The sequence below is a fragment of the Zerene cesonia genome, chromosome 12, assembly GCF_012273895.1.
Source record: "Zerene cesonia ecotype Mississippi chromosome 12, Zerene_cesonia_1.1, whole genome shotgun sequence".
In the NCBI taxonomy this organism is placed as follows: domain Eukaryota; kingdom Metazoa; phylum Arthropoda; class Insecta; order Lepidoptera; family Pieridae; genus Zerene; species Zerene cesonia.
Genome location: NC_052113.1, coordinates 6378618 through 6406416, shown reverse-complemented (window position 1 = coordinate 6406416; position 27799 = coordinate 6378618). Strand labels below are relative to the sequence as shown.

At 31.8% G+C, this 27799-nt stretch overlaps 3 protein-coding genes across 6 annotated transcripts in view; 1 reads left to right on the top strand and 2 right to left on the bottom strand.

The window, feature by feature from the left end:
* Window positions 1-5196, bottom strand: part of LOC119830984 (transmembrane protein 120 homolog) — a 9167-nt gene extending 3971 nt beyond the window's left edge. Inside the window, exons 1-7 of one of the 2 annotated variants that reach the window (XM_038354179.1) lie at window positions 4994-5196; window positions 4470-4588; window positions 3766-3939; window positions 3179-3271; window positions 2422-2639; window positions 1601-1824; window positions 1108-1197 (exon numbers count right to left, since the gene is read on the bottom strand). In XM_038354179.1, the coding sequence (XP_038210107.1) occupies window positions 1108-1197; window positions 1601-1824; window positions 2422-2639; window positions 3179-3271; window positions 3766-3939; window positions 4470-4588; window positions 4994-5062 (987 nt within the window). In that variant the 5' untranslated portion in view covers window positions 5063-5196. The remainder of the gene's footprint in view (window positions 1-1107; window positions 1198-1600; window positions 1825-2421; window positions 2640-3178; window positions 3272-3765; window positions 3940-4469; window positions 4589-4993) is intronic. The other variant, XM_038354180.1, reaches the window with a different exon arrangement.
* A 725-nt stretch (window positions 5197-5921) lies between these two features.
* On the bottom strand, window positions 5922-25180 carry LOC119830683 (lissencephaly-1 homolog). The gene is made up of 10 exons (XM_038353775.1): window positions 25021-25180; window positions 22707-22840; window positions 13833-13986; window positions 11123-11269; window positions 10395-10551; window positions 9974-10151; window positions 9418-9553; window positions 8917-9072; window positions 8498-8693; window positions 5922-7971 (listed from the first exon to the last, which is right to left on the bottom strand). Exons 2-10 carry the CDS (start codon window positions 22742-22744, stop codon window positions 7898-7900), a joined length of 1236 nt encoding a protein of 411 aa, XP_038209703.1. The 5' UTR covers window positions 22745-22840; window positions 25021-25180; the 3' UTR covers window positions 5922-7897.
* Window positions 25181-25963: 783 nt separating this feature from the next.
* The window catches only part of LOC119830667 (sarcolemmal membrane-associated protein), a 20343-nt gene continuing 18507 nt past the window's right edge, over window positions 25964-27799 (top strand). Inside the window, exons 1-2 of one of the 3 annotated variants that reach the window (XM_038353742.1) lie at window positions 25964-26092; window positions 26363-26679. In XM_038353742.1, the coding sequence (XP_038209670.1) occupies window positions 26458-26679 (222 nt within the window). In that variant the 5' untranslated portion in view covers window positions 25964-26092; window positions 26363-26457. The other 2 variants (XM_038353743.1, XM_038353741.1) reach the window with 2 other exon arrangements.

Below are 27799 nucleotides of genomic sequence, written 5' to 3'. Positions count from 1 at the left end.
ATATTGTTTTTGGTGAGTGAAGATTTTGTATGTTTTTAAACGCGCTTATCTTAGAAACTGCCGGCCCGATTGGAAAAATTCTTTCAGTGTTTGATAGTCAATTCTTTTTCCATTTTGAGGAAACTATACATAACATCACGTGCGACGTCGCTGCAACCGCGGGGCCAAACTAGTCTTAAACATGATAAATAACCCAACGTTGGACTTTACTACTAATAGATAAACATTTCTTCATATAAAAATAGATATGCGTTTATAACGTTAAATAGAGTTTTCTTCGAAATTGCAAAAGTAATTATGTAATAGACTTTTTCTTTTAATAAATAACCGGATTAGTATATTACATAGCGGATCGATTTTGTTTCCAATCCAGTTTGTGTATTTTATAAACATTGCTTTCAATTTACTCTTATATATATATTTTTTTTTACCTCTACAGCACTTTACAAACATAGACAACTTAAAAAAAATATATTGTTTTAAAGTTTTTTATTTCTACTTTTCCAAAGCCAAATACACATATATGATTATGAAATCGAAATCTTTTATGATAATATATGTTAACCTGCCTGACCTTCATCGTAATATTTGCTCTGTCATTGATTAGCAGATATGATTAATTTAATTATAGAAAACAATACAACGATAAATAAAAATTACTTTTGAATCACTGCATACTTAAATTTTACGAGCTACTTTAGCATTCTCAATACAAATGCTGTGAATAACGAATAGTTAAGTAGTTGGCTTATATCACGGCCGGTTTCAATATTCGATTTCAATCCAAAATCAACAAATTGAGATTCACAGTTCGTTGTACATCGCTTCCTTATTTAAATGTGCAAGGACGACAGAGCGACCAAAGGTTACCATGCATTCGCAAACGTCATCTTTAATCCACGGATTACGGATCAGAGTTCGATATTGAAACCCAGCGTAAGATACACTTCGATAATACGAACACGGCGTTTCTAGAAAATTCTAGAACAATATGTGGCGACCGTAACAAAAGCGTCGTGTAATATAAAAAAAATGCTAATTGTTCGTGATTGATATTGTACAATATACACTACAAGCGTTGTTTGCTGGAGATCTTCAATCTTGTACCTGTTCGTTTAGTTTCTGCGGGATAACCAGGAATGTTGTGACCGTATTCCCAATTCCGAGCAACAAGAAGGATATACTTAATGCTGCCACCTGTTGTTATTCGGACGACGAAAATGCGTTTGTAGTGTATATAAAGTTTTAAGTGAACACAGTCATGGTTTGATTTTACATTACACAGTAAAATATGGTGTGGTCAAATTCGAAATTAAACAAGGTCCAATTGTAACCTAAAAATCTTTATATGTACGTTCTTAAAATTATAATGATATGATATTTGTAATGTGAATTTGGAATTTTTGAATAATTTGATTATCAGCTCAGTACTGAACACACAGCATGAAAAAAAACACAACAAGAAAACTAAATTTAAATTTCCATATCAGTGTGGCAACTTTTTCTTAAAAAAATAACAAATATAGAATATTTTTCCATAATAAATATGGGTCCCTACTACCAAAGTTAGAAATAATAAATTATAAATTTGTTCACATACCTGCCATGTCGCATCCGGGTTAAAACTCAAGTGGTATAATGTATAAGCAATATACAGTTGGAAAATATATCCTCCGAATAGAAACGGGAGTAGATAGGAGAGTCCCCTCCACATCCACGAGTGGAATCCTTCGATTGTTATATCCATATTGTGCCTCGCGCCCAAGGCTTTTAGCCTATACAATACTCCGCTTTGATATCTGAACTGCATGTATTGCACCACACCTGTTTTAATTATTATTTAAGCTCAAATCTTCTTCATTTGGAAGTGCTTTTACAAGATACAGAAATTATCTGTCAGTGGTAAAAGAAAGTTCGAGAAACAGTTACTACAGAGAGGAGCTTTATAATTAATTGCTCTTAGAAATAGTATCAAATCAATTTTGCAGAAAATAATGCGATGTGCTGTAAAATATTTAAGTTTCGAAGTAATTTTTGGATATACGAAAACGAATTTTTAATTTCATTAGATTAGAGATTCCCTTTTTATAAGCGCATTTAGTAAATAGCTAATTAACAACCAGTATTAATACTACTACTTTAAGTATATGACAAAGAAATAAAGAATGTTAAAGAGTTGATCAGTTGGTTAGATAAATTTTATTGCCTAATCACATTTTACATTATTTTTTATTTCATGAAGTCGGTTTAAAGTTTAATCATAAAAGCTTGTTGCGATAATACTTATAAATAAAACTATTTTTAATTTATCGGCACACAAAATTACGACCTACAAATTAAAAATAAATTAAGTACTTATATAAAAAAAAATTATACAATCATAGAACCGGTTACATTTCAAAGTCATTTAAATATACTTACTAATATAAGCAATAAACCACATGAATGTATGTTTGAATTCCTCCCACGACTCGTTCTGCGGCCAAATAAGCAGGATGCCAGCAACCACAGTCGATATAAAGTGATGCAGTCTCCACCAGCCCTTGATCCGTGAACCATTCACTTTCAGGATGCTCTCACGGATTGTCAACGTACAGTAGTACCATACCAGAAGAAAAATCAGTATTAATTGCAAAGGCCTGTGGAAAATATGTAATTCAGCTTTAGCATTTTTTTTTAACTGTACATTTGATTAATATTATACATTCTATATTTCATGATGATATACTTTTTGAGTCGTTATTACGAATAGAATGAGCGATAGGACACGATGAATAATTTGTATTTTAAAGAATTTTCATAAAATTTGCACTTGTTGACTAGACTGTTATAGCAAACTTAAACTCTAGAATGGAATATACATGTTAACATTACATAAGCCGCTCGTCCTCCACCTGGGTTGACCCCGGATACAAACAAAATTAAATATCGCCTATGACAATCATGGATAACATGCGAATCATTTGCAAAAAGAATATTAAAATTGGTTCAATAGTTCTATAGTATCCCCCAATAACTTCACAATCTCTCAAATTACTAACATTTCTCTTTATATTAGTATAGATATTTTAAAATAGCAAGTTCGTTTTATAAATTTATATTATGTTTAAGATGTACAAAATTCTCGCTATGTTATAGTCATTACGTTTAACTATATACAGAAAGGTATGAAACTCACCTGAAGTCTATATATAAATTAGCAACAGCTAAAACAAAAGCAATGGCACTGAGTATGAGCTTGAATTTCTCATACTCATCTTTGTATTTGAATCTGAAAATACCGATTTTATAAATAAGAGAACTTAGAAATGAACCTTAACAATACAATTACATTTACAATTCTGCTATTAAATGCTTATCCAAAGACTCATTCTTAAGCAATACTTGAAATGTCATTTATAAATTAAACTTTATTTGTAATATTTGATTTACTATTAAATAAAACATATTTAGTTATTTTTTGCACACCTGTTGATTAAATAAGTTTTTTTTTTTTGCTTTTGCAGAATCACCATTCTGATAACAATAATAAAGATTTCTAGGTATGTTTTTGCTATTCATCTATACCTTAGTTGAAGCAAAAGCAAGATGACAGGAGTTACCATGATGTCTAAAAGCAAGACTAATTCAGTTTCAAGTATCTATATATTTGTTGTCTAGTTCCATCACTTCACCACACTGGAAAGAGTACTACTTTAAGATACCATGGTAACCCCTCAGGGCTAGTTGTTCATATAAAATTATAAGTGTAAGCTAGGTACATACTTGTCATTTTTATTCAAAATGGAAACGTTAACATTGCCAAGTATGATTTTTAAATATAGACTGTTTTGTTTAGGTAAAGTTGCCTCAATTTCATGCAGCATAGCTTTCCTTTTCATGATTTCTTTTTCCAAAGTTGCCACTCGCTCATCTTTTGTGTGTCCCTTCTTTTCTAACCTACAAACATAAAATATTGATTGGATTTATTAAACAATAAAGTTATAACTATTTAATAAAGCATAATATCAAAAATAATAATAAGTTATCAATATTTACTTTATCAATATAATTATCTATGTGATATTTTTATAACTCAATTCTTATAAATCTATAATTTTACCTTAATATATTTAAAAATTATACTGTTCCTTTAAATGAAATAAAGGGATATTCTTTTTTTATATAATTTCATATTAATAAAAAGTTATTGGCCTGGATTCACACAGGTGAAAAATCCTTTATCAATCATCACTCTATTGATAAAATAATGTGACATATACTTTTTCAATTATGGAAAAGAATATTGTAGTGATATTTCCGTGTTATTAAGAAACAAAAAATTAAATTGAGACATGGCATTATAACACAATAATTTATACTTCTTACATGTAAAAGTATTAGTATCAAAACATGTTTATATTATCCACAATAAGAAAGATAATAAGATAAGTGGCTTTGCAATTGAACTTTGTTTGACTTAATCTGACCTTTTGAGTGCGCTTGAAATTATGGACATGCGATATCTCTGATGGTTTAACTCTTTCATACATGATGCCTGAAGTTCGCCAACCTCTTCTAATTTTGCAGCATAATCTTTATTTATTGTCTGAAATAAAAATTTTATCAATGATAACAAATAAATCGTATCTAAACTTAAAATTAATAAATATGTAGATAAACTTTTAACCTTCAAATAGAAATAGTGTTGAAACACTATAATTTACATTTCACTGAGGTAGTTCATTTCATTCAAAATAATAAAATACAAAGAAGAGATAATTAGCACTCTGGACGATGACATAAGTAGTAAATAACAAAGGCTTATTACAACTATTAAAGTATTTAGTACATCGAAAATGAATCAACACTAATTTAGGTTAAAAATATTTATATTCTTTGCGCTAGTGTGGGCATAAAATATCGTTATTTATTAGATTGATAAAGAAAATACACAATTTTGAAATGGTGCTAAAAACTATTATTGCAAATAAGTGTAAATATTCGAGTATACCTCTAGTCGCTTGTAATCGGCAATCAAATCTTCCCATTCCTTCAAACATTCTGCTACGTCCATATTCATTTTTTATCTTCTTAACAACCCTTATTTATAGCAACAAATTAAACATTGAATATCTAATCTATGCTACAATATTCATTTTGGAATAAACTCGAAAACAAGCTGCCGACGGAGACTGACTGCGGCTGTGCAAGTGACGTCTGTCAAATCTTGACGTGTGACATGTTGACGTTATTACCAGTTTCTAGATTTCTTTTTAAATACATTTATTTTCAATAATAATTATGATAGTTTACTTTAGAAGTAACCCGGACCCTTTAAAACTATGTAACAGTTGGGCTTTAATAATGCCAATTATACGTTTAAATTTTATTTTACATATTATGTATATATAATAATGATGCCAAAAACTGTCTTATGGTATATTCACTAATGTTATAATAAGTTCTCTGAACTTATACAGTTTTAAACATGTTTAAAATTTAGCACTTCTAAACTCTAGAAACCTGTGAGGAATTCTATTGTTAAATCGTATACCTTGTCTCATGAATGAATTTTATTTATTATTAGTTCTATATAGTTCTAGTATCTAAGGGCTAGTAGTATAGGCTATATGCTGGTCTTAGATTCACACTCACGTAGAGGGTATCAATGTAATGCATTTGATTATTTTCTTGTCAATATAGAGTTCGAATTTTTATTCATAGAAAATAAGCTTAAAGATACCCAGATAAACAGAGCCTGTTTGGGGCCATAAGTGAATAGATTCATCCAAAACTGTCATATTATTATCCTCGATTAAATACCATTTCGTATTACGCTCAATATACAAATTATGTAGTGTTAGTTTCAATATTAATTTGGAGCTATTTTATAGGAAAAGGTTAAAAACAAAAAATATAGTAAAATTAAAACAGCTTTATTAATGACATATTTGATTTATTTACAGAAAATATTAGACCAAATTCTATGAAGTGTTGGTAGGTAATTTTCTATATATAAGTTGAAGATAAAATACAGTGGTTACATAGACCTCTTGCTGGAAAGATATAAGGTTGTTGTTGCTATTATTCATTAAGGTATCAAGAGGTTTTGTTTAATCGAAAATTGTATATAAGCAATTTAGTTATAAGTGCAAGTACTATTCCTCGATAATTGTATTACAAATCCTTATTTATTTAAAACATACAATACAATTTGCAAGCTTTAAATTATAGATAAGTTCCCTCAAGGAGATTATAAAGGTAGTAGACAATGAGCACTAAGTATATATTAGCAAATCTGGTTAAAAGCATTTTTGTGTCATTAGCAGAAGTTTCATTTAAAAAACCAGCTAACAAACTGCGTGCAATGTTTACATCTTATATCTAAAACACAAAAAGTAACACAACATGAGTATCAATCAATCCTTCGACCTGTTCCAACGATGCAGCCCTTATTTAATCCTACTTTACCTATAATCTCCTTGATCACTATTTACCGACTCTACATAGATAAGCATATAACCATGCAATACAATGCTATGCAACGTTACGAGTCCTGTTATTTAGGCATTCTACTAAATACGATCTTGGCTTTCCACCCGCTTACAAAATATTTTAACTCCCCATCTCGACATTTAACTGCTAGCACTGCAAAGCTTCTAACGTTACAATCTACATGCTACCCCTAAATTCTAGAAAGTCGGGCAACCAAATTCAATAATTTTTAATAAATAAGTAAATTTTCCAACAGGCATTCATATAAGTAATTATATTTGAATCTAGCTACCGCAAATTGGATAGAAAAATTAATTATAAGTTATAATATATCACACACTTCAGTTTATGTAAAACTATTGTATGATATAAATCCAAAACAACTAAAATATTATTAACTCTATAGTAAAACTTAGAACATTGCATAAAAAAATCACTTACTTGCAATTTATGTGCTACAAATTAATTTTGTTTGAGACATTTAATAAAATAATTATTGAACATGTAAATAAATAGTAAAAAATTAAATATACACTCTAACTTATAGTTAAAGTTTTGAGTTGACAAAACTTAAAATAAGTCCCTTTAAATATTCCATCGATACGAACAAAACATATATCCATCAATATCTCCGATATATCGCGAACGCAATGACTATGAAGTGTGACATCCCTGTGGATTCTCATTAATGCTGTTGGCGCAAGCAAACAAACATAATGATTATCATGTAGAGCAGAGATACAAAACAATAAAAGGATTTTCATTATATTATGTACAAGGAGATTTTGATGAGTATGTAATAATAATTAGCGTGAAATGACCGAATCCAGTGCGATTGTCATGAATAATCATTGATAGCAAATTGAAACTAAATTATCGATAAACAAATCAAGGTACAAGTCTATCTAGAGCGGACACATAAAAATTAACTATTCATACCAAATAAAGTTACATCTAAACGCTCTTATTAATAAAAAATAACTAAAAAGTAAAACAGAATAATGAAATGTTAAATTATAACACAGCTTTAACTCCTTTCTCCATTGTTTCTACCGGTATATGACGAATACTACGTCATTGTATTCCAAAATGATGTAATTTACTATATAAATTGAACTTAATGTTGTACGAGATAATACAGCCGACATTAATGGAATGTGTTATTAACAACTGATATAGGCAGTAATTTTAAAATTATAGGAACATAGCTTCGTCAAATACACACGTAAAAATGTAATGAATTGAGGAAAGGAAACAATATCAATAAATTATCAAAAAAACATATTTTTGTTTATCTAAATGATTCCACGTTAATAATCGAAACTTAAGATAACAATCGATTGCAGCTTTTTGTAATAATGTGAAAAATTAATGATAAAGATATCATCGGTGAGTTTAAGTTACTAAAATGGCAATGCTATTAACGACACTCCCAAACTTTGACTGTCTGATCGACGCTGCCCGATATGACGTATGGCAAGTTCTTGTGGAAATCTGTAACAAAATAATGAACGAATTAATTCCATTGAATTTAAACCTTTTTATTTGTAAGAATGGGATGATTTTTCGAGATCCGATCACTTCCGTGATCCCTGAACATCTCCCGTCGCCGAAATCTAAAAAGAAAGAGACTGTATTTTTGTGTTAGTCACCTTAAAACTTTTTTACTGGGTGACCGGCTAATATGATTATTTTTTTAAATTTGAAATTTGGTGACCCCAAACCAAATTTTGAATGCGACCATTCGAAATTTGATCTAGTTTTCACTGGGAAGTAGGTACCACCAACAAATGACAATAAAGAACACATAAAGAACCTCGTCAAGCGGTTCAGGACAATTAGTAGAAATTCAGCCGATATAAACCACCTTCGTTTTTCGAAAATGCGCAACTTTCGAAAAAAAATGACAAACAGCCAAATTGGTGTCATATAGCGTAGTGTAGTGTAGTGTAGTCTGAATGCAGTATAGTAGTGTAGTGTAGTGTAGATCAGTTCAGTGCAGTGTATGGCAGTCGCTCACCGAGGCTGGTGGCGAAGTGCTGGTGCGCGTAGAGCGTCTTGAGGCAGCGCGTGTGCGCCACGTCCCACACGCGCAGCGTCTTGTCGTCGGACACGGTGAGCAGGTAGCGGCCGCCCGGGTGCCACACGGCGCCGCGCACCCAGTTGTCGTGCCCCACCAGCGTCGCGAGGCATACGCCCGTGCTCACGTCCCATATCTGGTGAGCAATAACCATTATATTTATTTACTAATTACGTAGTAACAGTTGATCGAAATTTGGTCGAATGAAAAGGAATTTCCATTAACCACGCTGGCCAAGCCACATTCAGAGAGCAAGTAAGTGACTACTGACTATATAGTACACCTCATAATTTCAGATTTCGAATAGCCCACCCTGAGAAAGCCCCCTTTATATAAAATACACCCTATATAATACGCACCTTGACGGACTTATCGCGCGAGCCGCTGGCGAGGAAGGGCCCCGCGTGCGCGGCGCGGCGGTTGTCCCCGCCGGCCGCCTCGTTGACCGCCGCCGCCGCGCTCTCCGGCGCCCACGCGACGCACTCCACCACGTGCTCGTGCTCGCGCAGCTCCATCTGTGGATATCATTCGTTACATAATCTGGGATATTACGTTGAATTGTATTTCACTTACGTGATTGTACATCTTTTGGCAAATGAAATATAAATGAATATTGAAATTTATTACATCATATTTTTAGAATGGAAAGTATAACATATAATTATAGGTCGGATCATATGGATCATTTATTTTGTTTATAGTTATATAAACAAGTCTAAATTTATAAAAAATATGTTGTATTTTATTTAACAATCATTATTTACTTAATGATCAATAACAAAATAATGCTGGTGTAATCGAAGGAACGTCGTAATAATTTTTAAAAAAATCTTCGCTTTAGTAAAAATTGAACAAAATACCTTGCATTCATTAGTGTCAGCATTCCAGATGCGCACTGTCTGATCAGTGGAGCACGAAGCGAGCAGACTGCCATCGGCCGACACGCGCACCATCCGCACCCACTCGCGGTGGCCCTTGTATGTTTTCACGCAGTACCTGAAATATGTATAGGATGATAATAGGATATGTTGAAAAATAATACGGGTAATTAGAAGGATAAAATTTTTATCAGATATTTTAATAAGTGATGACCCCTTATGGGAGTGCAAACACCGTTTCGCTTACGTACGATGCCAGTCTGCCTGGCTTCCCATCCTGACATGCATGTTACTTCTTCTGGTTCTTTTTTTTCTAATTGGCCATTGTATTAAAAATTATTTAGAAAAACATGTCTGTATCATACATCATATAGGTGTGAAATCTCAATAACCACAATTATGCAACATCAAAATCAAAAGAAAATTTTTTACATAAATATTGTGTCAAACCCAAGCCCAATATATATATATCATCCAAGCTTTGATAATAACCACTGGATTCTACAAATCTGCCGCTTAGTGTTTATAGCAAACATACCCAGTGGCGACCTCCCAAGCCTTGATCGTCTTGTCCCGGCTCGCCGAGTACACGATGTCGCCGCTGGGCGCGAACGCGACGGACGACACGTTGTGGTCGTGGCCGTGCATCGTCTTGATGCACTCGAACGTCTGGTTGAAGTCCCATAGCTTTATCGACATGTCCGCGCTGCACGACACTGGAATTGTGGATGAAGTCGTTGTTGATTATTTAAAGTAGATCTATACTATGTGTATACTAATATTACAGAGGTAAAGGAACATTTTGTTATTTGTTCTTGTAGCAAATGGATATAGAAAAAAGTAAATTTCTAAATCTTTACTGAAAAACATAGATAGATACACTATATTTTTAAATATCAGAACATAGTGGTTAAAAGTTCTTAAATAAAAAAAGGTTACAAAAAGTTTGAAGCTATTACCAAGTAATTTTCCATGATGGTCGAATGCAATATCTTGAACTGCATCGGTGTGACCCTTTAGGGTTCGTTCGAAATCGCCGTTTTCAAAGTCCCACACCTTAATGGTGGCGTCTTCGCTCGACGACACCAATAAACTGAACACTGGATGAAATATTACCTGTAATCACATAAATTTACTTTTCAAATGTACATAAATAAAATATGGGTAAAGCAGTTAAAAAACACCAACATATATCATTTTTATTTGTGTTGCATATTAAATTGTTCAAAAATTTTATGCATTTGAGCAATGAAGCCATGCTCCACTTGAAAAACATTTTAACTTACAGCACTTAAATTGACTGTCATTAAATAAAAAATGATCTAATGAACTTGCATTGAGAAAGCGGGTACTGTAGGTTTTTAGAAGTTTAGTTTGTCATTTGAAGTGTTAGTAGTTTGATGCTATGTGGATGGTTGGTTAATTTTAATTATTTAAAATGAATATTTAGACATTTAATGTTTGTAATCAATATCAATGGAATTACAATGAACTCTAGACATTTTTTAAATCATTTAGTATATATGTCTATTAAACAAACAATCCTCTGAAGTGCATATCCCTAAAGTTCATAGTTACCCTACATGTGTAACTTTTTTTTTTGGGTACCACACGGACAAGAAGCGAGTGAAAGGCGGGTTATAATAAGACGAGCTCAATAATGCTATTATTAAATGAAATAATTTACCTTAGTAATAGTAGCACGATGTCCCGCGAGACTGAACTTCTCCGGCGGACGAGGTATCCACTCGGTGGGCGTGCGCTTCGCACGCGTTGGAGCGCCCTCTATAAACTCTTTCTGCACCTCGGAAAGCTTCGATTCCAATTCCATCACCTTTAAATATTAAAGTCAAATTTTGTAGGTTTATTCCATCACATGTTTTTTGCAAGAAATAAAAACATATCTTCAGTTTTATTGGAAAACATATATTTAAAGCTTAAACCGATGCAATAAGAGGGATGTGTTACATCCTACTAATTCTACTAATATTATAAATGCGAAAGTTTGTTAGGATGGATGTATGTGCATGTATGTTTGTTACTCTTTCACGCAAAAACTACTGAACTGATTGCATTGAAATTTGGACAACTGGAATAACACATAGGCAATTTTTTATCCCGATATTCCTACGGGACGCGGGGCGCAGATAGTAGTCATGGTTTATATGAAAAATGGAAGAGATTTATTTAAACTTTATCCCATACAGTGACGCTAAGTACAAAGTTATTATACCCGCTATAGACAGTACTATAACGCTGCAACACAACATTTAATTATAGATGTGTATTTAAAAAATGTACTTCTAATTTTAATTATTTTTTTTTATGTGATAGTTGATAAAGGTACCGCAGTACCGCCAAGGAACATTTAAAACAGTATTTCTCAAATTTGTTGGTAACGCCACCTTATGATTAGTTCAAAATATCTAGTAAAAGTTATATATGTATAAAGTATAGTACCTGGATGACCGAGCTTTGCTCGGTATTTTTATTTTTTTTTTGTTTTTTTTTTTATAAATTGTATTTTTTGGAAATTATATTTAAGTACGAATTACATACTAATAAAATATGAATAATATTTTTCGATCTTACCGACAGAATAATAAATAAATAATAGTTTAAAAAAACTAAAAAACACGCTTTAACAAAAATCATATTTTGCAAATTGAAAAATGGAATAATTTTATCAAATTAGTGTATTGTCATCGGTCCTCAATAAATCTACAAAGTTTGAACGAAATCTGGCCGTTTAAAGTGGGTCAAAATCGCGCCCAAAGAAGTCGGTTACAAACAAACATACAAACAAACATACAAACAAACATACAGGTGAAGCTAATAAAAAGCGTGTAAAAATATGAACTAGTTATTTAAAGAAAAAAACCGTGAGTGCAATTAGTTTGATATTATATTAGAAGCATATACTTAATTTTTTTACAGTTTATCAATCAATCAATTACGCAAGTGTATATGTATAGTCGATAAAACACGAATAAAACACGAATATGACATTTTCTAAAAAAGATTCCTAGCTAGATCGATTTATCGCCCCCGAAACCCCCTTTTCATGAAAATCGTTGGAGCCGATTCCGAGATTCCAATTATATATATATATATATATATATATACAAGAATTGCTCGTTTAAAGATATATAAAATGAATGGAAAGGGATGCGGCCTTTTGGTTGTAATTACAAATATTTACTTTTTTTGCAATGACACACTTAAACAGTGATGAAGTAATTATTGAACATAATTTATTTACTTCCACAATCAAGCATCGACATCATCAATGTATTTTTTTGCTGATGATACGAGCGATATAATCTTCAGATCAAGAGATTGAACGAACAGCACTTATTAGAAGCCTGCTGGCGACCTAGAAATGTCGTGTTGTCGATCGATACGTTCCATTCCCTAAGCCAAGACGAGTCGCAGCAATGCATTATAATAATAATGTAGGTTTGGAAGATGCGAGTCACCTTTAGATTTATTGACATCTAGATAACATAGATTTTATGCTTTAATTTAACGAAGTGTATACAATGGTTCACAGTTTACATTTTGAACTGACGTTCACAGAAACGACGGAGATTTCTGTGACCAAAGATTTGTAACGTATTTACTTCTTTATATGAATGGGTTAAATGAAATTTAAAACGAAGTACATAACAATTTTAATCGTCTATTCTGTTGGGTTGCCGTTTTAGGTCGATTATTTTGCTAAATATCGTACTTAGTCTAAACAAACAAAGTGAAATATAGCTAATAGATAAACTGGGCACAAGACTAGTACGTGATTTATTGTGACAAATGATTCCAGTTTTAGCCCCACCTTAATAGCGAAATGAATGTGAAGGATATAAATATAATGGAAATCTTTGTTTACTTAGGATATTTCTTGCAATATCTCAAGATATTTATATTAAAAAATGGTGAAATTAAGATATGGGCAAAATTGTATCTTACGTGGGAGGAACCTTGACCTTTTTGTGTACGTACATCACATGCAGCATTTAACGATTTTCATTCGGTTCAACATTAAACATTTATTTTACAATTTCTTCATCGTCTAAAACTTTTGCAATGGAAGAAAAAATTTAAAACCACGTACTAAATTTGACTTTAATTTTAATTTATCAATACCGTCCATTTCAGGTCTATGATATCGTGTTTTAGTGGCACCGCAAAGTAAGCACATTTTACATCCTGAACATAACTTATGATAACGGATATAGCAATTATCCTTTATCGGCATTTAGACCTTTCAGCACTTCAATCAAAAATGTTCAGTCGTGTTCATTAAAACTTTCCCCAGGTGGAGGGTTGATGCTATACCGGGTATGTGTGGATGAGGGTGTGTAATATAATGACGTAGCAAGTAAGTCAAAATTGTATACCTTCTTCTGCAACCTGATAACTGAGGTCCACTTCTTTTCGAGAAGTCCCCCGAATTTTCGGTCCATTTCGCCGCTCATGTCGGCCTCCTTTTTGAACGCTTCCAGCGCGTCCGTGTAGCCATTGCTGCCGAGGTAATCAGCGATAGCTTTGTTTCTGGAATAACATAAGATAAAGAACGTCAAATTGCGGAGAAAGTAATAATAGTAAATAGTACACTGTTCTTTTTTACATATAATACTTTCCGAGTGCATAGAAAATTGCCTTTTATTTTGATGCACGTTTAGCAAAATGTATGTGAATTTCGTAAGCCGACATCTGAAGGCTTGTCGAACTTGCCCTAAATAGATAGATATGCCCTTGTACACAAGACATGCGGATAATGCACATTTTATCCGATAAATGAATATGCTGTTACACAAGTTGGAAGTACTATTTATTCGTAGTTGCCACAATTAATTTACGGATACGGAATTTAAATTTGTTTGTAATGGATAAACTCAAAAAGTACTGGATAGATTTTTCACCATTAGAAAGCTGCAACTTCGCTAAATGACATAGGCTATAAATGTACCACGGGCGAATTCGGGACGAAGTGCTAGTGCGGACGGGTCTTATTGGTATTTCAACAGTTCCAAGGTGGCCATTATTTTTATCTATGCAATTGTTTTAAACGTTTCGAAAATTATTATTCATAAATGTCAATATCCATTGTGTCACAGTCGAAAAGACACCTGCGATATCTGGCAGCTGAACACAAAAATGTTAATTACGTAGAACCACATGGCTAAAGGTATAAACAATTACTTCAAGGTATTTATATCGCTAAATGCCACAAACAATGTTTCAAACCACGATGAACTATTAAACAGTTTCACTTAAACGAAATATAATTGCTTAAATTGCGAAATTCATTTCAGAATGAAAGTTAAATGTACATTTAGAGTTATCGAGATGGTTAAAACATTGATGTAGGTACATTAGTAGTAAATATTTCAAACGTTAAAATACAACTTGCGAAGCGCTTACAAACTTTCAAATGGAAATGATCAACGCTTACAAGAATTCATTCTGTATGAATTATTTATATTGAAAATCAAGTGAAGTCTATTCTATCAAAATATATCTACTTGCCTATACATAATGTAGCAATACTTTGCTTGCATCTTTTGTTTTTCTTTAAAATTAAATATTAAGATTTGCGATACAATATCAACATTGTACACAAGAAATTAATGATACAGCTGTCATAAGTTGGGCATCCGAGCGTTTCGTATCGTCAGATGAATGAAGTTTAATTTCTCGCTTGTTTAATATGTCTACTGGTGAAACTAAATCGATTGCAAAGACAATCAGCGTCGCGGGTATCCCTATTGTTCGCGTGGGAGTAATCAAGTTAGACCTTTTATTTTCTGCAAGTGAAAAGGTTCACATTTCGCAACGATGACAGTGAATCGCACAATATCTGTATCAGTTCGCCAAAGAAACTCTTCACGGAGCTGCTGTGTATACTTGTTAGCTTTTTATGTAACGTAACCAAATTGAAGAAGCAACCGATTATCCATGCTCACGGCTTGGGCAAATTGATTCCTCAGCTGCTATTTATTGCTTTGAGTATTGTATAATACTATCACTGTCGATTGGAGCCTAGAAAGTTTGATATTTACATTTTATTGCCACTTATCGTAAAATTAACACTTGTCTATAGTATTCGGCTATTTATTATGAAAATTGTGAAAAATATAAACACGAAGAGTTCAACGTACGAACATGATTAACTACTAGTCAGTGTCATATTACATAAGAAAAAGACAAACCACATGCGTGGATTTCTTTGTATTGTAAGAAATAAACTTTTCTATTATTAGACTACGCAGAGTTCTTTTAATATAATCTTTTGCATAGTAACAATAATACTCAACGTGTTTAGCACCATTGATAGATAATAATATACGGATTATAGAGATTATGCTGGATACAAGTTATACAATTTCAAATCAAAGGTAAAGAACTGATCATGTTCATGAAGTTTCATCAATTTACTCGAAGTTGCATCTGGCTGACGTGAATTACCCCGCGAAAGTGGTCGTGTATAATTATGTATATACCTAACCCTGAGAAAATTACTTTCACAAAGCAATTCCACGTATGCTAGAGGAAAACTTTTGACTAATTACGAGTTCCTACGTTCGTAAGTTTTACACACACTTCATTATCGACGTAGTATAGATATAACCCGTTATCAATAATGACATCCATGGCCACTACCATCAATAGCACTAGATAAGATTAATCGCATTATGATATTCAAGTATATATCAATGGATTTAAATAGTACCTGTAGAGAAAAATTAATAGCTCAAATCGATAGACGACGTCTATAATAGTAGCTAACATGTATATTGGTTTGGAAAGATACGCCATATAAACGTAAGAAGTGTACCTGTAATCATTTACTATGTGAACTATCCAATATAATGAAGTTTCATTATCACCGTAGGCATATTGTAACAGAGACATAATGTAAACAATTTTGCGTTTGAGGAACGTAGAAATTACGATGTAAATCAGAGCGGACATAGCATAGTTTGTAACTGGCACCGGCAATTTGATTGTCTATTAAACCAATATACACATCGTTAATTCAAATAGTAGCAAGTTATAACACATAGAAGATAAGGTTCAATGAAAATACTTATATTACTCGATAAAATTATCGATTACCTCGGATTAAACAAAAATGAGAAACATCTAAACATTTGATGACGCATGTTTTAGACATGTTATATTATGTCACGATCAAGCGACTGATTGCGCATTACAATAAGTAACTCATAAGTCTTGTCTTAATTAATAATTTGGTATTCTGTTTATTTCCAATGAGGTAATAAATCCAATACTATATGTGCATTGTATTAGAACTGATATTGCTTTAACTCCTTTACTTTAAGTATAGACATTTAATTTAAAGAGTTCCGCACGTCCAACAAGGCAATACAAACAAAGAAACAAACTAGAACGAGCCGTAATTAGTCGCATCGCTATTAAAAGCACGTAGCGTTTTAAAATTTACATAGTCACGTGATGTGAAATGTAACCTTTTACAGCCGATTGTTTCCGAAAAAGTTAGTTACGTCGAGGTGAAGTGTTTCTGTTGGCCAACGACCATGTTGCAACATCCGTATTTAACCTTATTCGCGTTCGCCCAAATTGAATTTCAAGTTTCCTTTATACACTGTTTTTAATGAGATGACATTGTCAGTATTGCCAGTATTTAAATAAATTAATTAATCCGGGTTTTGTAACAGCGCAACGCCATAGTAAATTTTATATAACCCAGAAGCCCCATACTGCGCTGGGCCATTCTTTGAACTCTGAAATTAAATAATGATTAATTGTGTGAATAAAACATATGGAAAAAAAGGACATTTGCTAAAACGATAGTGCGTCAAAGCCATCAAAATTATTGAGCTATTGCTACTTATACAAGTTAGTCTATATATACAATTAAAACAAAAGGAAACAATTAAATGAAATATCCGTATTAGTCTTAAATAAATTGCGTCCCGATACTTGTTTTTAAATACTGATTGGGGACAAAAATATGTGTACGGCAGTGAATAAATAGACCAAGAAAATATAACAAATGTACAACTCATATATACATATTATATCTACTCATCTTATGCAAATCACATAAGTCAATTCACACCTTATATATGCTATCATTATTGATAACAATAATATATTTCGTACTAACATTTCCGCCTCAAATGTGTTACGTGTGCGTTTATTTATAAAACACTATTAATTCAAGGTTTGTTTAAGATTAGCAATATCAAGAAACAAAAGATGAATAGAAGTTATATATTTTGTTAATTTAACAGGTTTCAAGAAAAATATATATGAAATAAACTCGCGTAAAATCGCTTTATCATCCTATTCTACGGGCTCAAGTTATCTATTAATTGTAATTTAATATTAGTAGGGTGATATGCTGCAAAAAAGGTACGATCAGCATGCATATGTTTACACAGACAGTTACCACTTCCACCAAGTAACATAAAACCCTACAATTCGTCATTTTTACCTACATCATTACTTTGTGAAGTGAAATTTAAAACCTAATAATCTTAATACCTAACAACCTAATATGAAAACATACAGTTTAATTTCAGTGAAAAGCAACGTTTCAATTACGCCGCATTCATAACAAAACGGCACTATACAACTTGGGCCATGGAGCAAATGATGCAAACATCCATATAATGCAGGGGATGAAGAGGGAAGCCTCCTACGTTCCGCTATCGATCGCGTTTAGGCGCCGGCTGGCGACGTCAAAACCGAGCTGCGTCATTGCGATTCCCCTTCACGAGCTTATTTATATCTCGCTACGCCTACGGGGACTTCATCGTCCTTTATGATGATAGAATTATAGTTAACACAAAATTGGGATGTTTTTTTTTACCAATTTGTATTGCTTACTTTACTTTTCTTAGTAGAAAAATATAAGAATGCAAAGACACATGAAAATCGCAATATAACAATAATATTGCATTCTGCATAGCATCAGGAAACACTTAATTTTTTAAAATTGGAAAATATGTCGTATTCTTAACCGTATTATATTAACACACGAAAGATCAATATAAGAAAGAGGGGTGGAAACTAATAATGAATATTAAGCAGATGTTACGCATGGTTACTTTTGCCATGATAGGTATACTTTCAAGTTCATTCATAGAGCAGGAAACGAATAGTAGAACGTTATACCATAAATGAAGATAATAATATAAATTCAAGCTGACGTCTGTCGAGAGGTGAATTCCATTAAAGGCATAGCGCAGGCTGTATATTAAAACATGGTCATACATAAAAGAGGATATAATATGCATAGCGCAGTTTGCAGCATGCGGCAGAATAGCTATATCAACGACCGGTGGACTGCATTCCACACGATCTTGGCAACCGGCGAACAACGGGTCTTGGACCTTAAAATGACTTACGAGTTTAGTTTCTAGATGATGGGAACGCACCTTAGCTATCATCTAGGTAATAGAAACTTGCGCAAATTAACCTATCTTCGAGAGCCGGGCTTCATGTATCAATTATTTATACATTAATGTTCCACAGAATGATATGATTAAGAACACATTAACCTGTAAATAACATTTCATGACCCCTTGTTCGTACTTAGTGGAGCAATTTGTAATTGAGAATTTATTACAAAGCACACAGTATCACTAATGATTTAGCTAAGATCCTAAACCTCTAATGTGACAGATCCGATGACTCATGTATGTTTTATACGTTTACGTAATTCGTATTATGTTACCTATACAGAGATCTATGACCGACTATAGCACTCGAATTAATAGCTTCACAACTGACAACATAAAATATGTTTAAACTTTAAACACCAAAGTGTTTTGTCAAGATAATACACTTATTAATTTCAGAACATTATATTGTGATAAACTTTATCTTTATCTACACTAATATTATAAAGAGGTAACTTTTGTCTTTTGTATGTTTCTAACGCACGCAAAAACTACTGGACCGATTTCAAAACTTCTTTCACCATAAGAAAGCTACAACATCACTGAGTAATATAGGGTATTATATAGTACCACGGGCGAAGCCGAGGCGAACAGCATAGTAACGAAATGCATAGTAGCATTTCTTAGACGTCATTATGGTGGTTCTCAAAATTTATAGATCTATCAATGAGTTTGATAACATTTTGTAAGATACAATTGTATATAACATGTCGCTAATATTTCCTATGTTCGATTGCATTTACATATCAAATGTTGGTTTCAAATGTTCTTTAAAATATTAGGGTATTAGTGGTCCGCTTTCTATCATATCTTATACAGTTGCGTAAGAAAGATTACGATCTTGATCGATTATGGTAATAAACTATTATGCAATTTTTTCTATAGTCAAATGTAAGAGACCGCTCGTTTTTTAGATCTGTGTATGTTTACAAAGAACGTAAACTTAAGCAAATAGAACAGATTGCTGTCGAGATAAATGCCACGAGTATATCGCGAAAATAATAATAATTGATTAATAATTTGATATGTCAATTTAAGGTTTATTTGTTTTGTATTACCAATTTCTATATAAACAATATATTTGAAGTGATTTAAAAATAATTAGTGCAGGCGAAACAATTTCGTACTAATTAATTATTAATTGCCTACCTTTGTCATAGAACAATTAATAGTACCTAATCGATAACATTTAAACAATCTCAAAATGATAAACAATCACAAAACCCAGTTAGGAACCAGGTAGGCTGTTTGAATTCAATTTGAAAAAAGTCATAATACAGATCTACAGTTTTTGAGTCAATGTTTGTCTTCAGTCCGGTTTGGACCGAATGCTTCGCTTTTATTGTCAATACAAATATACGTAAGATGAAATCATCGCAGAAATAAAAACAAAATGTGATGTAACACTGTATGTGAAACTTAACCAGTACAAACGAACAGGTTTAGAGCCAATGGATATAATTTGGGTCAACCTATAAAACACAGCTGGCTGTAAGAAAAACACTAATGAAACTTTAATCAAAAGTATTGTGTGCGGAGTGGTTTGTAATAATTGTTTTTATTAAAGAGTGGGACAATGGACTCGATTCATAACATTAAATTTATGTTCGGAATGCGGAATGATCCTCCGATAATCGAAATTGCCGGTCAGAGAAATGCGGATGAGTCAGGTCAATTCAAACAAGTTTTCTAACGTAGATACAAAATTTGTTATAATTTTTTAATAATCAAACAAAATATAAAACTTGCGTTTAAACATTTGACTGTTCTTAAGCAAATTTTAGGAAAAAAAAAGAAAGCAATTAATTCCACAGAATGTTTAAGTTATGTCATTTATTAAACTTGTTTGAAACTCAAAAAGCCAGTCAAAATTTGTGTTTATGGTCAGACACACAGTGACATGAACGTGATAATTTTAAAAGTACTATTAAACGTCTTGGATTAGGTCGTGCTTTTCCTTTCACTTTGCCCCAGACGAGTCCGAAGAGTATGTAAGGTATCAGAGTAAGGGGCATAGACAGGTCACGACACAATGCAAAACGAGTACTGAGATAAAGAATGGCCAGCAATATCTCATTAAAACTTATTTATAATACTATATATATATTATTAATGTTTTAAGAGAACGTATTATAGTTTTGTAATTACAGTAATATAAACATTAATAAATCGATTTGATAGGTTGTTATGGGTTTGTTGGCTTATTGCGATATTTTAGAAACAATAGAATTTCGCGTGCAATTTAATTTTTTATTTGCATGAATTTAATATTAGTGTATTTATTTATAGAATTTTTAAACAATAGACAAGAAATTATCACCGCTCTGATATTTTATAATTATTAATGTTACTCGTTAATGGTCCAGCAGGACAGGCACTGCCTAGTGCGCAATCCAATGTATTCACGTTCGTATCTTATAACCTCTTTACATTTAACTTTAAGAACCTTGGACAAGTGTGTTACTTGTGATTTTTATGTCTATCTTAAAGTAATAAAGATTTTTATTTATTTTTTTAATAGAATTTCGTTTATTGTAATACTCTGATAGACAATAATGATTTGATATTAATCTATTGTTAAAGGCCACCGAGATATTCACGGTCTCGTTTCCCACTACATAGCATGGAAGTATCAACGATGGGGTTTCTAGATTTGTAAAGAAAGTTGATACACTACCGACAACAGCTCTGTCGGGGAGGTCAACGACATGAATTTATAAGAACACTGTTACTTTCAAAGGTTATGTGACGTGTAGGGCGCTCGCGTAAACACCTTTTGGTGCAAGATAAATAAAAAATAATACAAGTTTCCTCTTTCAACACTCAAGCATAGTTTAATATATGAAACGTAAATTAAATTGAGATTATCAGAAACGATAAATTATTAACAATATGCTACTTTAATAGTGACAATAAGGGAACACATATTTCTCCTTTTAGTTGTTACTAAGAACTTAAGAATGTATATGAATATTAAAAAGAAACTTTAATTAATAAATAATCTAATTGGTTCGTAATTATGCGCATTCTCATTCGAAAGGAAATCAAATTCAAATGAGAGTCAACTGGATTATGTTTACACTTTTTTTAACATACCTAGATACCGATCGCGTATTTGGGATTAAAATAAAACAGTAAAGGAACATTTTCGAACACAGGTACCTTCCGATTGGCAAACATCCATTTCCGGGTAAGCTTTATTAGGTCAAAAATTATTCAAAAAAACGTAAACTTATCGTACGTAGATTTATCAATACAATACTTAGGTAAAAATACATTAAAAATTATTTTGTTTTTTTATGTGCCCATAATTCGTAGTTTCGGTTACCATCTTATTTAATTGGTCTTACGCAAATGCCGAACTTGAGATTCAGGTATACTGTATATTTGTAGGAAAGATTTGTTGGCATGTTACTTTATTAAGAGTTATGACTTAGGTAGAAAATATTACAAGATTTGTGTTGGTGTAAATATTACACCCAATATATAAAGAAGTCTCCTATTGAGCAGATGATACATCAGACTTTTAGAAACAATTTTAATTATCTTTCATTTGTTTACTTAGTCAAAATTTTTTTTTTCACTATACATTTATTCAAATAATGGAACCCATAAAGCTCCTGCAAGTAGTGCTATATTCCGATAAATGCTGCTGCCAGCATAGCTGGTTAAGGCTGCATCTTTTAATGAAGGTGTACTAAAATGTAACATTTAAAGTGTTGTGTTTGTAATTCATTATTTTTTGAAAGGGCTCATATACATGATAAATTAAATTATTCTTTAGCAAAAACTAGTTTAAATAATTGCTGCACTTACAGCTCCTCGCGTTGCCGTTGTGACAACACCATTTTCATTGTGGTCGGGTAACGCTGAGACAGGCCCGGAGTTCACTGCTGCAATATCAGAGATTCACGCGGGCGACGGCGGGAGCGCCGCGGCCATTATCACACCTTTGAACAAACAAAATCTTTGTAGTAGCTACAATTCAATACACTAGTTGCAAGTAAAACAATTGTATAGAATTCTTTGAAGTAACCCCCAACCTTAACCTTCTAATTCAAAAAATATATCCATAGTTAAAATATTTCATTATTTTTATTAGTGAGGTTGTATATGTTATAAAAATTATTTTTCTTGGTATTTCATGTCCTTAATTCATATATGTTGAAATATTTTTAAGTAAACTTCAAATTACAGTACTCTGAATAATATTTTTTTATTGATTACAGTCAATCTAAATATTAGTATTAGTAATTTTGGTATTTTAGAAAATAATTCCTCAATTATTTAATATTTTATTATCCTACTAATAATATTCTAATTATGTATGGATGTGTGGATACTTGATACTCTTTCACCCAAACACAACTTATTGTATCTGTATGAAAATTTATACAGAAATAGATTATAATCTGGATTTGCACATAGGCTAACAGGTATTTTATGTGGGTCCTATGTAAGCGACACTGCGGGTTACAACTAGTATATTATAAAATTGACAAAGGTTCCCTGTACATTACAACTATAATTAATTGACCCTTTTTTTAACAAAAAATAAACTAAATTCCAACAATGTTTTTCCCTTTTGTAATATGTCTTTTTTAGTAAATGAAATATCAATGTTGTTAAAGGAAGATAAGATACAAATGATTTCATAATAGAGATTCCATAATAGATATAAAATTGTAATCACTGATCAGTAAGTACAGAACAATAAAGTTTACTTATACAAATCAATGAATACATCCCTACAAATATTGTAAACAAAAAAGAAACTCCGCTTGGATGTCTTGTTTCTTCTTCACTCCTAAACCACTGAACCAAAATACCTTTATTCATGAATTCTATACATTTACATGATCATAGCAATAAGATTAACTAGTACCATTCAATTAAATTGTAATCAACATCGTACAGGCTAACTAAAAGAAAAAAATTATTATTATTTCAACATTCATTAATTTCTTAGACATAGAAACAAATATTTGAGAAACATGATATTATTTTATTATTAAAATATACATCCCTCACATAAAACCAATATCAAGACAACACTGTGTTTTGATTTGCGAATGTACTGCAATGCTCTTTAAATTAAAAAAATTAGCTGTGTGTTTATAGACAATAAATTTATTTCTTTCTTATCAATTCACACAAAATAGGCTATGATTTGCTTTTTTTCTAATTTCATTACAAATTTGGACAGTGCTAAATAGTGAATTGTTTACATTCGGCTTAATGGATCAGTTTCATTGATTACCTCAGTCACTTTTTTGGCTTCTCGTAATAAGAAATTTTAAGCAACTATGGCTTCTATGTCAAGGATAAATTTAACAATATTTTAGCTTAATTACACAATGATCTGGTCAACAACCTCTAGAAATTATTAGGTGAATTTATTTCATAAATATTACAATATAACAAATACCTATTAACTCAAGTATTTTTTAAATTAATAAAATAAGCTTGAAGATCAATATCTAAGCCTAAATTTATATATTTTAACTACTACTTATAATTACTAAGCATGAAGAAAACAGATAATCTTTGAAAATAGACATTAAAAGGTAGTACTTTATAAATTTGACTATAAAAATCATTATCAATAATATTTTAACTTTCACATAAGTTTAATATTTAAAAATAAAGCAGTAAACACCAACATAATAAACGAGCTAAGTAACTACAGTTTAGTTTGGCTGAATGTATTTGATAATTACCGAATCACAGCTGATTTGAATGATTTAAGGGATGAAACTGTTTCTTTTCTTTCAAATGTCTATTGCATATGACTACAGTACTAATAGAACTGTGAATTATAAATTAAGGATTACGTGTGCGAGAAAATAATAAATAATGAGAAATTTATACGAAATGACTCACAAATTAAACGTCAAAAAGAAGGGCCTGTCATTTGCCACATCAACGATTAAGGGACATTATTTCAAGTATTTAGTAGCCAAACATTATATTTCTGAATTTTCCTTCATCTTTGATATCCTCTCACAAGATATTCACGATTTTGAAGAAAATTGGCAAATACCAGAACGGCCATATTGAACGGTTACCGTAGCAATCTAAAGAACGGTTGTCCGAATACGCAAGTAGTGTAAAAAAATTCTAAACTTACGAAGAGTAAAAGCACTTTACTTCCACTTATTTTATTCAAATATCACACACTTTTAACTCACTAATCACTATGTCTCGGGAAAGAAAACGGTTTTCAATGCAAGGGCTCAAACTCACTGATCACAGTATTCGATAAACTACAATGTCCAATCGCAATTTTTTTCTCCTTTCAGTTACTTGGATGCAGAACGCCATCTGTTAGACAAGTTATGAAATAGCTAACTAATGTTATGTTGGCAGCACTGTTTAAGTCATCTGTCAAGCAAACTGCTAAGGGCGCATGTTAAAATGTAATAAAAACAGCGCCAAATTATTAAAGAAATAGATTCGAAATAATACAATATTTAGAAGGCCGTATGTCCAATATTAAGCGTAAATAACTTTTAAATAGTATGTAAATAATGAATCTCGTAGACTAATTGCAGGTTTGTATATATATTCTATCACGCATAATCGTCTTTCTTTCACATACAGCGGAGAATTTTATTATTTTATGACTTTTGTGTCTGAAAAGAGTTAAGATACTAGACTCATACAATAATTACAAAGTATCCCTTTCCCATCGATATTTCTTTTGAAGTCTCGACTGCAAGGTAGTAGTAATGTATATAAATCGAGACATAGAAAAAAAATTAGTACTAAAAAAAATCGAATAAAGATATATATTTTCAGTAGCAGCCAAACTTGTGCATTATATATATTATATAATACATTATACTACATATTTAACACAAACACACCACGATTTTTCACAGTGTCTTGTGTTACCTACTCTCAGCAAATACTTTTATAGCTAATTTAATACTATTATTCGTTATTGTGGTTAAAAAAAAAGTAACCGAAAATCTCTCAAAGGAATGAAAAAGAAAGAAAGAAATTTCGAATTATCAACTAGATTTTAAGTACATAAAATTATATGTTTAGACAGATCTATGCAGACTGAAAGTGACATTTTTATCCACATTAGCACCATAGACAAACTAGAAAAACAAATGAAGTAAGACCGATAGAGACCAGAAACGGTCCCAACTCCCAACTCAACAAAACAAATGTCTGATTTCTGCACCCATTTCGTAAGTTCTCTGAATGATATTTTCATTTGACGCCCAACTTGAGTAATATATTTTACAAGAGGAGTAGTTCACTATTGCGAAATATAAAATGAGTGTAAATGTGATATACACCTGTGCACCTTTATGAAATACAGTGGATTGCAAATAAGTAATTGACCAGTGAACGAAAGGAATCAAGTTTCATCTTCTTTAATTTTGATGTACCTTCTAGTGTTATTAAATGCTCGGTTACATTTAAATTCTACTATTTAGCTATATTTTTTCTTCAAGATGGCAGTGAATAATGTCTACCTTTCACCATTACGCCAGCGGTTATATTGTTTCTGTTAACGATGTGTTACTCTTCACGGCGGTTCGAGCCCTAAATGCTAACTCTCAAGGATCGCTGTATGATGGTGATAGCAAGGAGTAAGAAAGTCAAACCACAAATGACTGCCACAACGAAGAATATGGATTATAATTGGACAGCTGGTCCAGAGCCGCCAAGTAATAACCAGGATGTGGGAGTCCCAAGGGCGGTGTTTATTCCCCATACGAATTCTTTACCATTTGAAGAAAGGCGCGTTACGTTGGAAGAACCTGTCAAGGTATGTTTTGATTGAGTATATGTATTTATATTTAGGCAGGAAAGGTGATTGTCGTAATACGTAGATACTGTTTTTTAATTTCGAATTTAAACTTTACTAAAACTAAAGCAGTCATAAAACACATGGAATTTTCTTTTAAAATGTAGGTTTTTTTTATGACCTTGTCATCATAATGTAATTTTTTCACCTGATGAATTTTATTTGCACTATTTAATGAATAATATTTTTTTTTATTCTCATACTAAATAAGTTGTATAAATTGAATACAGTTTCTTAAATTAAAATTGCCAGTAATTCAAATGAATTTTTGACATCAATGTTTTCATTTTACTATGTAACTGTATATGAATTGTATTTTGCAACAATTGATAAGAAGGATTGAGAGTCAAGCACTTTTAAAAAATGCTAGTTTAAGATTATGTTGATGTGATAAGATTGTAATTCAACATGTGCGATGGAGTTTATGAGCTTTGATGTGTGGTAAATATCACATAAACTATTTACTTTTACTAAATATGACAAATGTATTTACATTTCTGAGTTTGTAGGGGTAATATGGATGTCTTGAAATGAGTTTAAAAATTCTATTACACCTTAAAAGCCTCTTTATTTGAAAAAACACATATTAGTTTCTAGATAGAGATTTTGTTGCATTAAGCAGTTATGGTAAAATACACATAAAAAGTCATTTAGAATGTCCTTCTGCCTCTTAATTCTAAATTAAACTATTCATATACTTAGTCTGGCCATAAATACTGTTACACTTAATTATAAAAAAATATTACATTTGAATTTCGAATCTGTCATTTTTATACGATTGTTCATTGTGTTTTCTCATTTTGGCGCCAATACATTGTAAAATATTTTGCGATATTAAAATGGTGTGGGGTGATAAAGAGAACCGAATCGCTGTGATAGCATTACACAAAGTAGGTATGGAGCCAAATGCAATTTTTAAAACTCTCCATACACTTGGTATTAGTAAAATGTTTGTGTACCGGGCTATTAATAGGTACAATGAGAATGAGAATACAATGAGAATACCTCCTCTGTTTGTGACAGAAAAAGATCTGGCCGTCCACGTAGTGTTCGTACGAAAAAGGTGGCCAAAGCAGTAAGG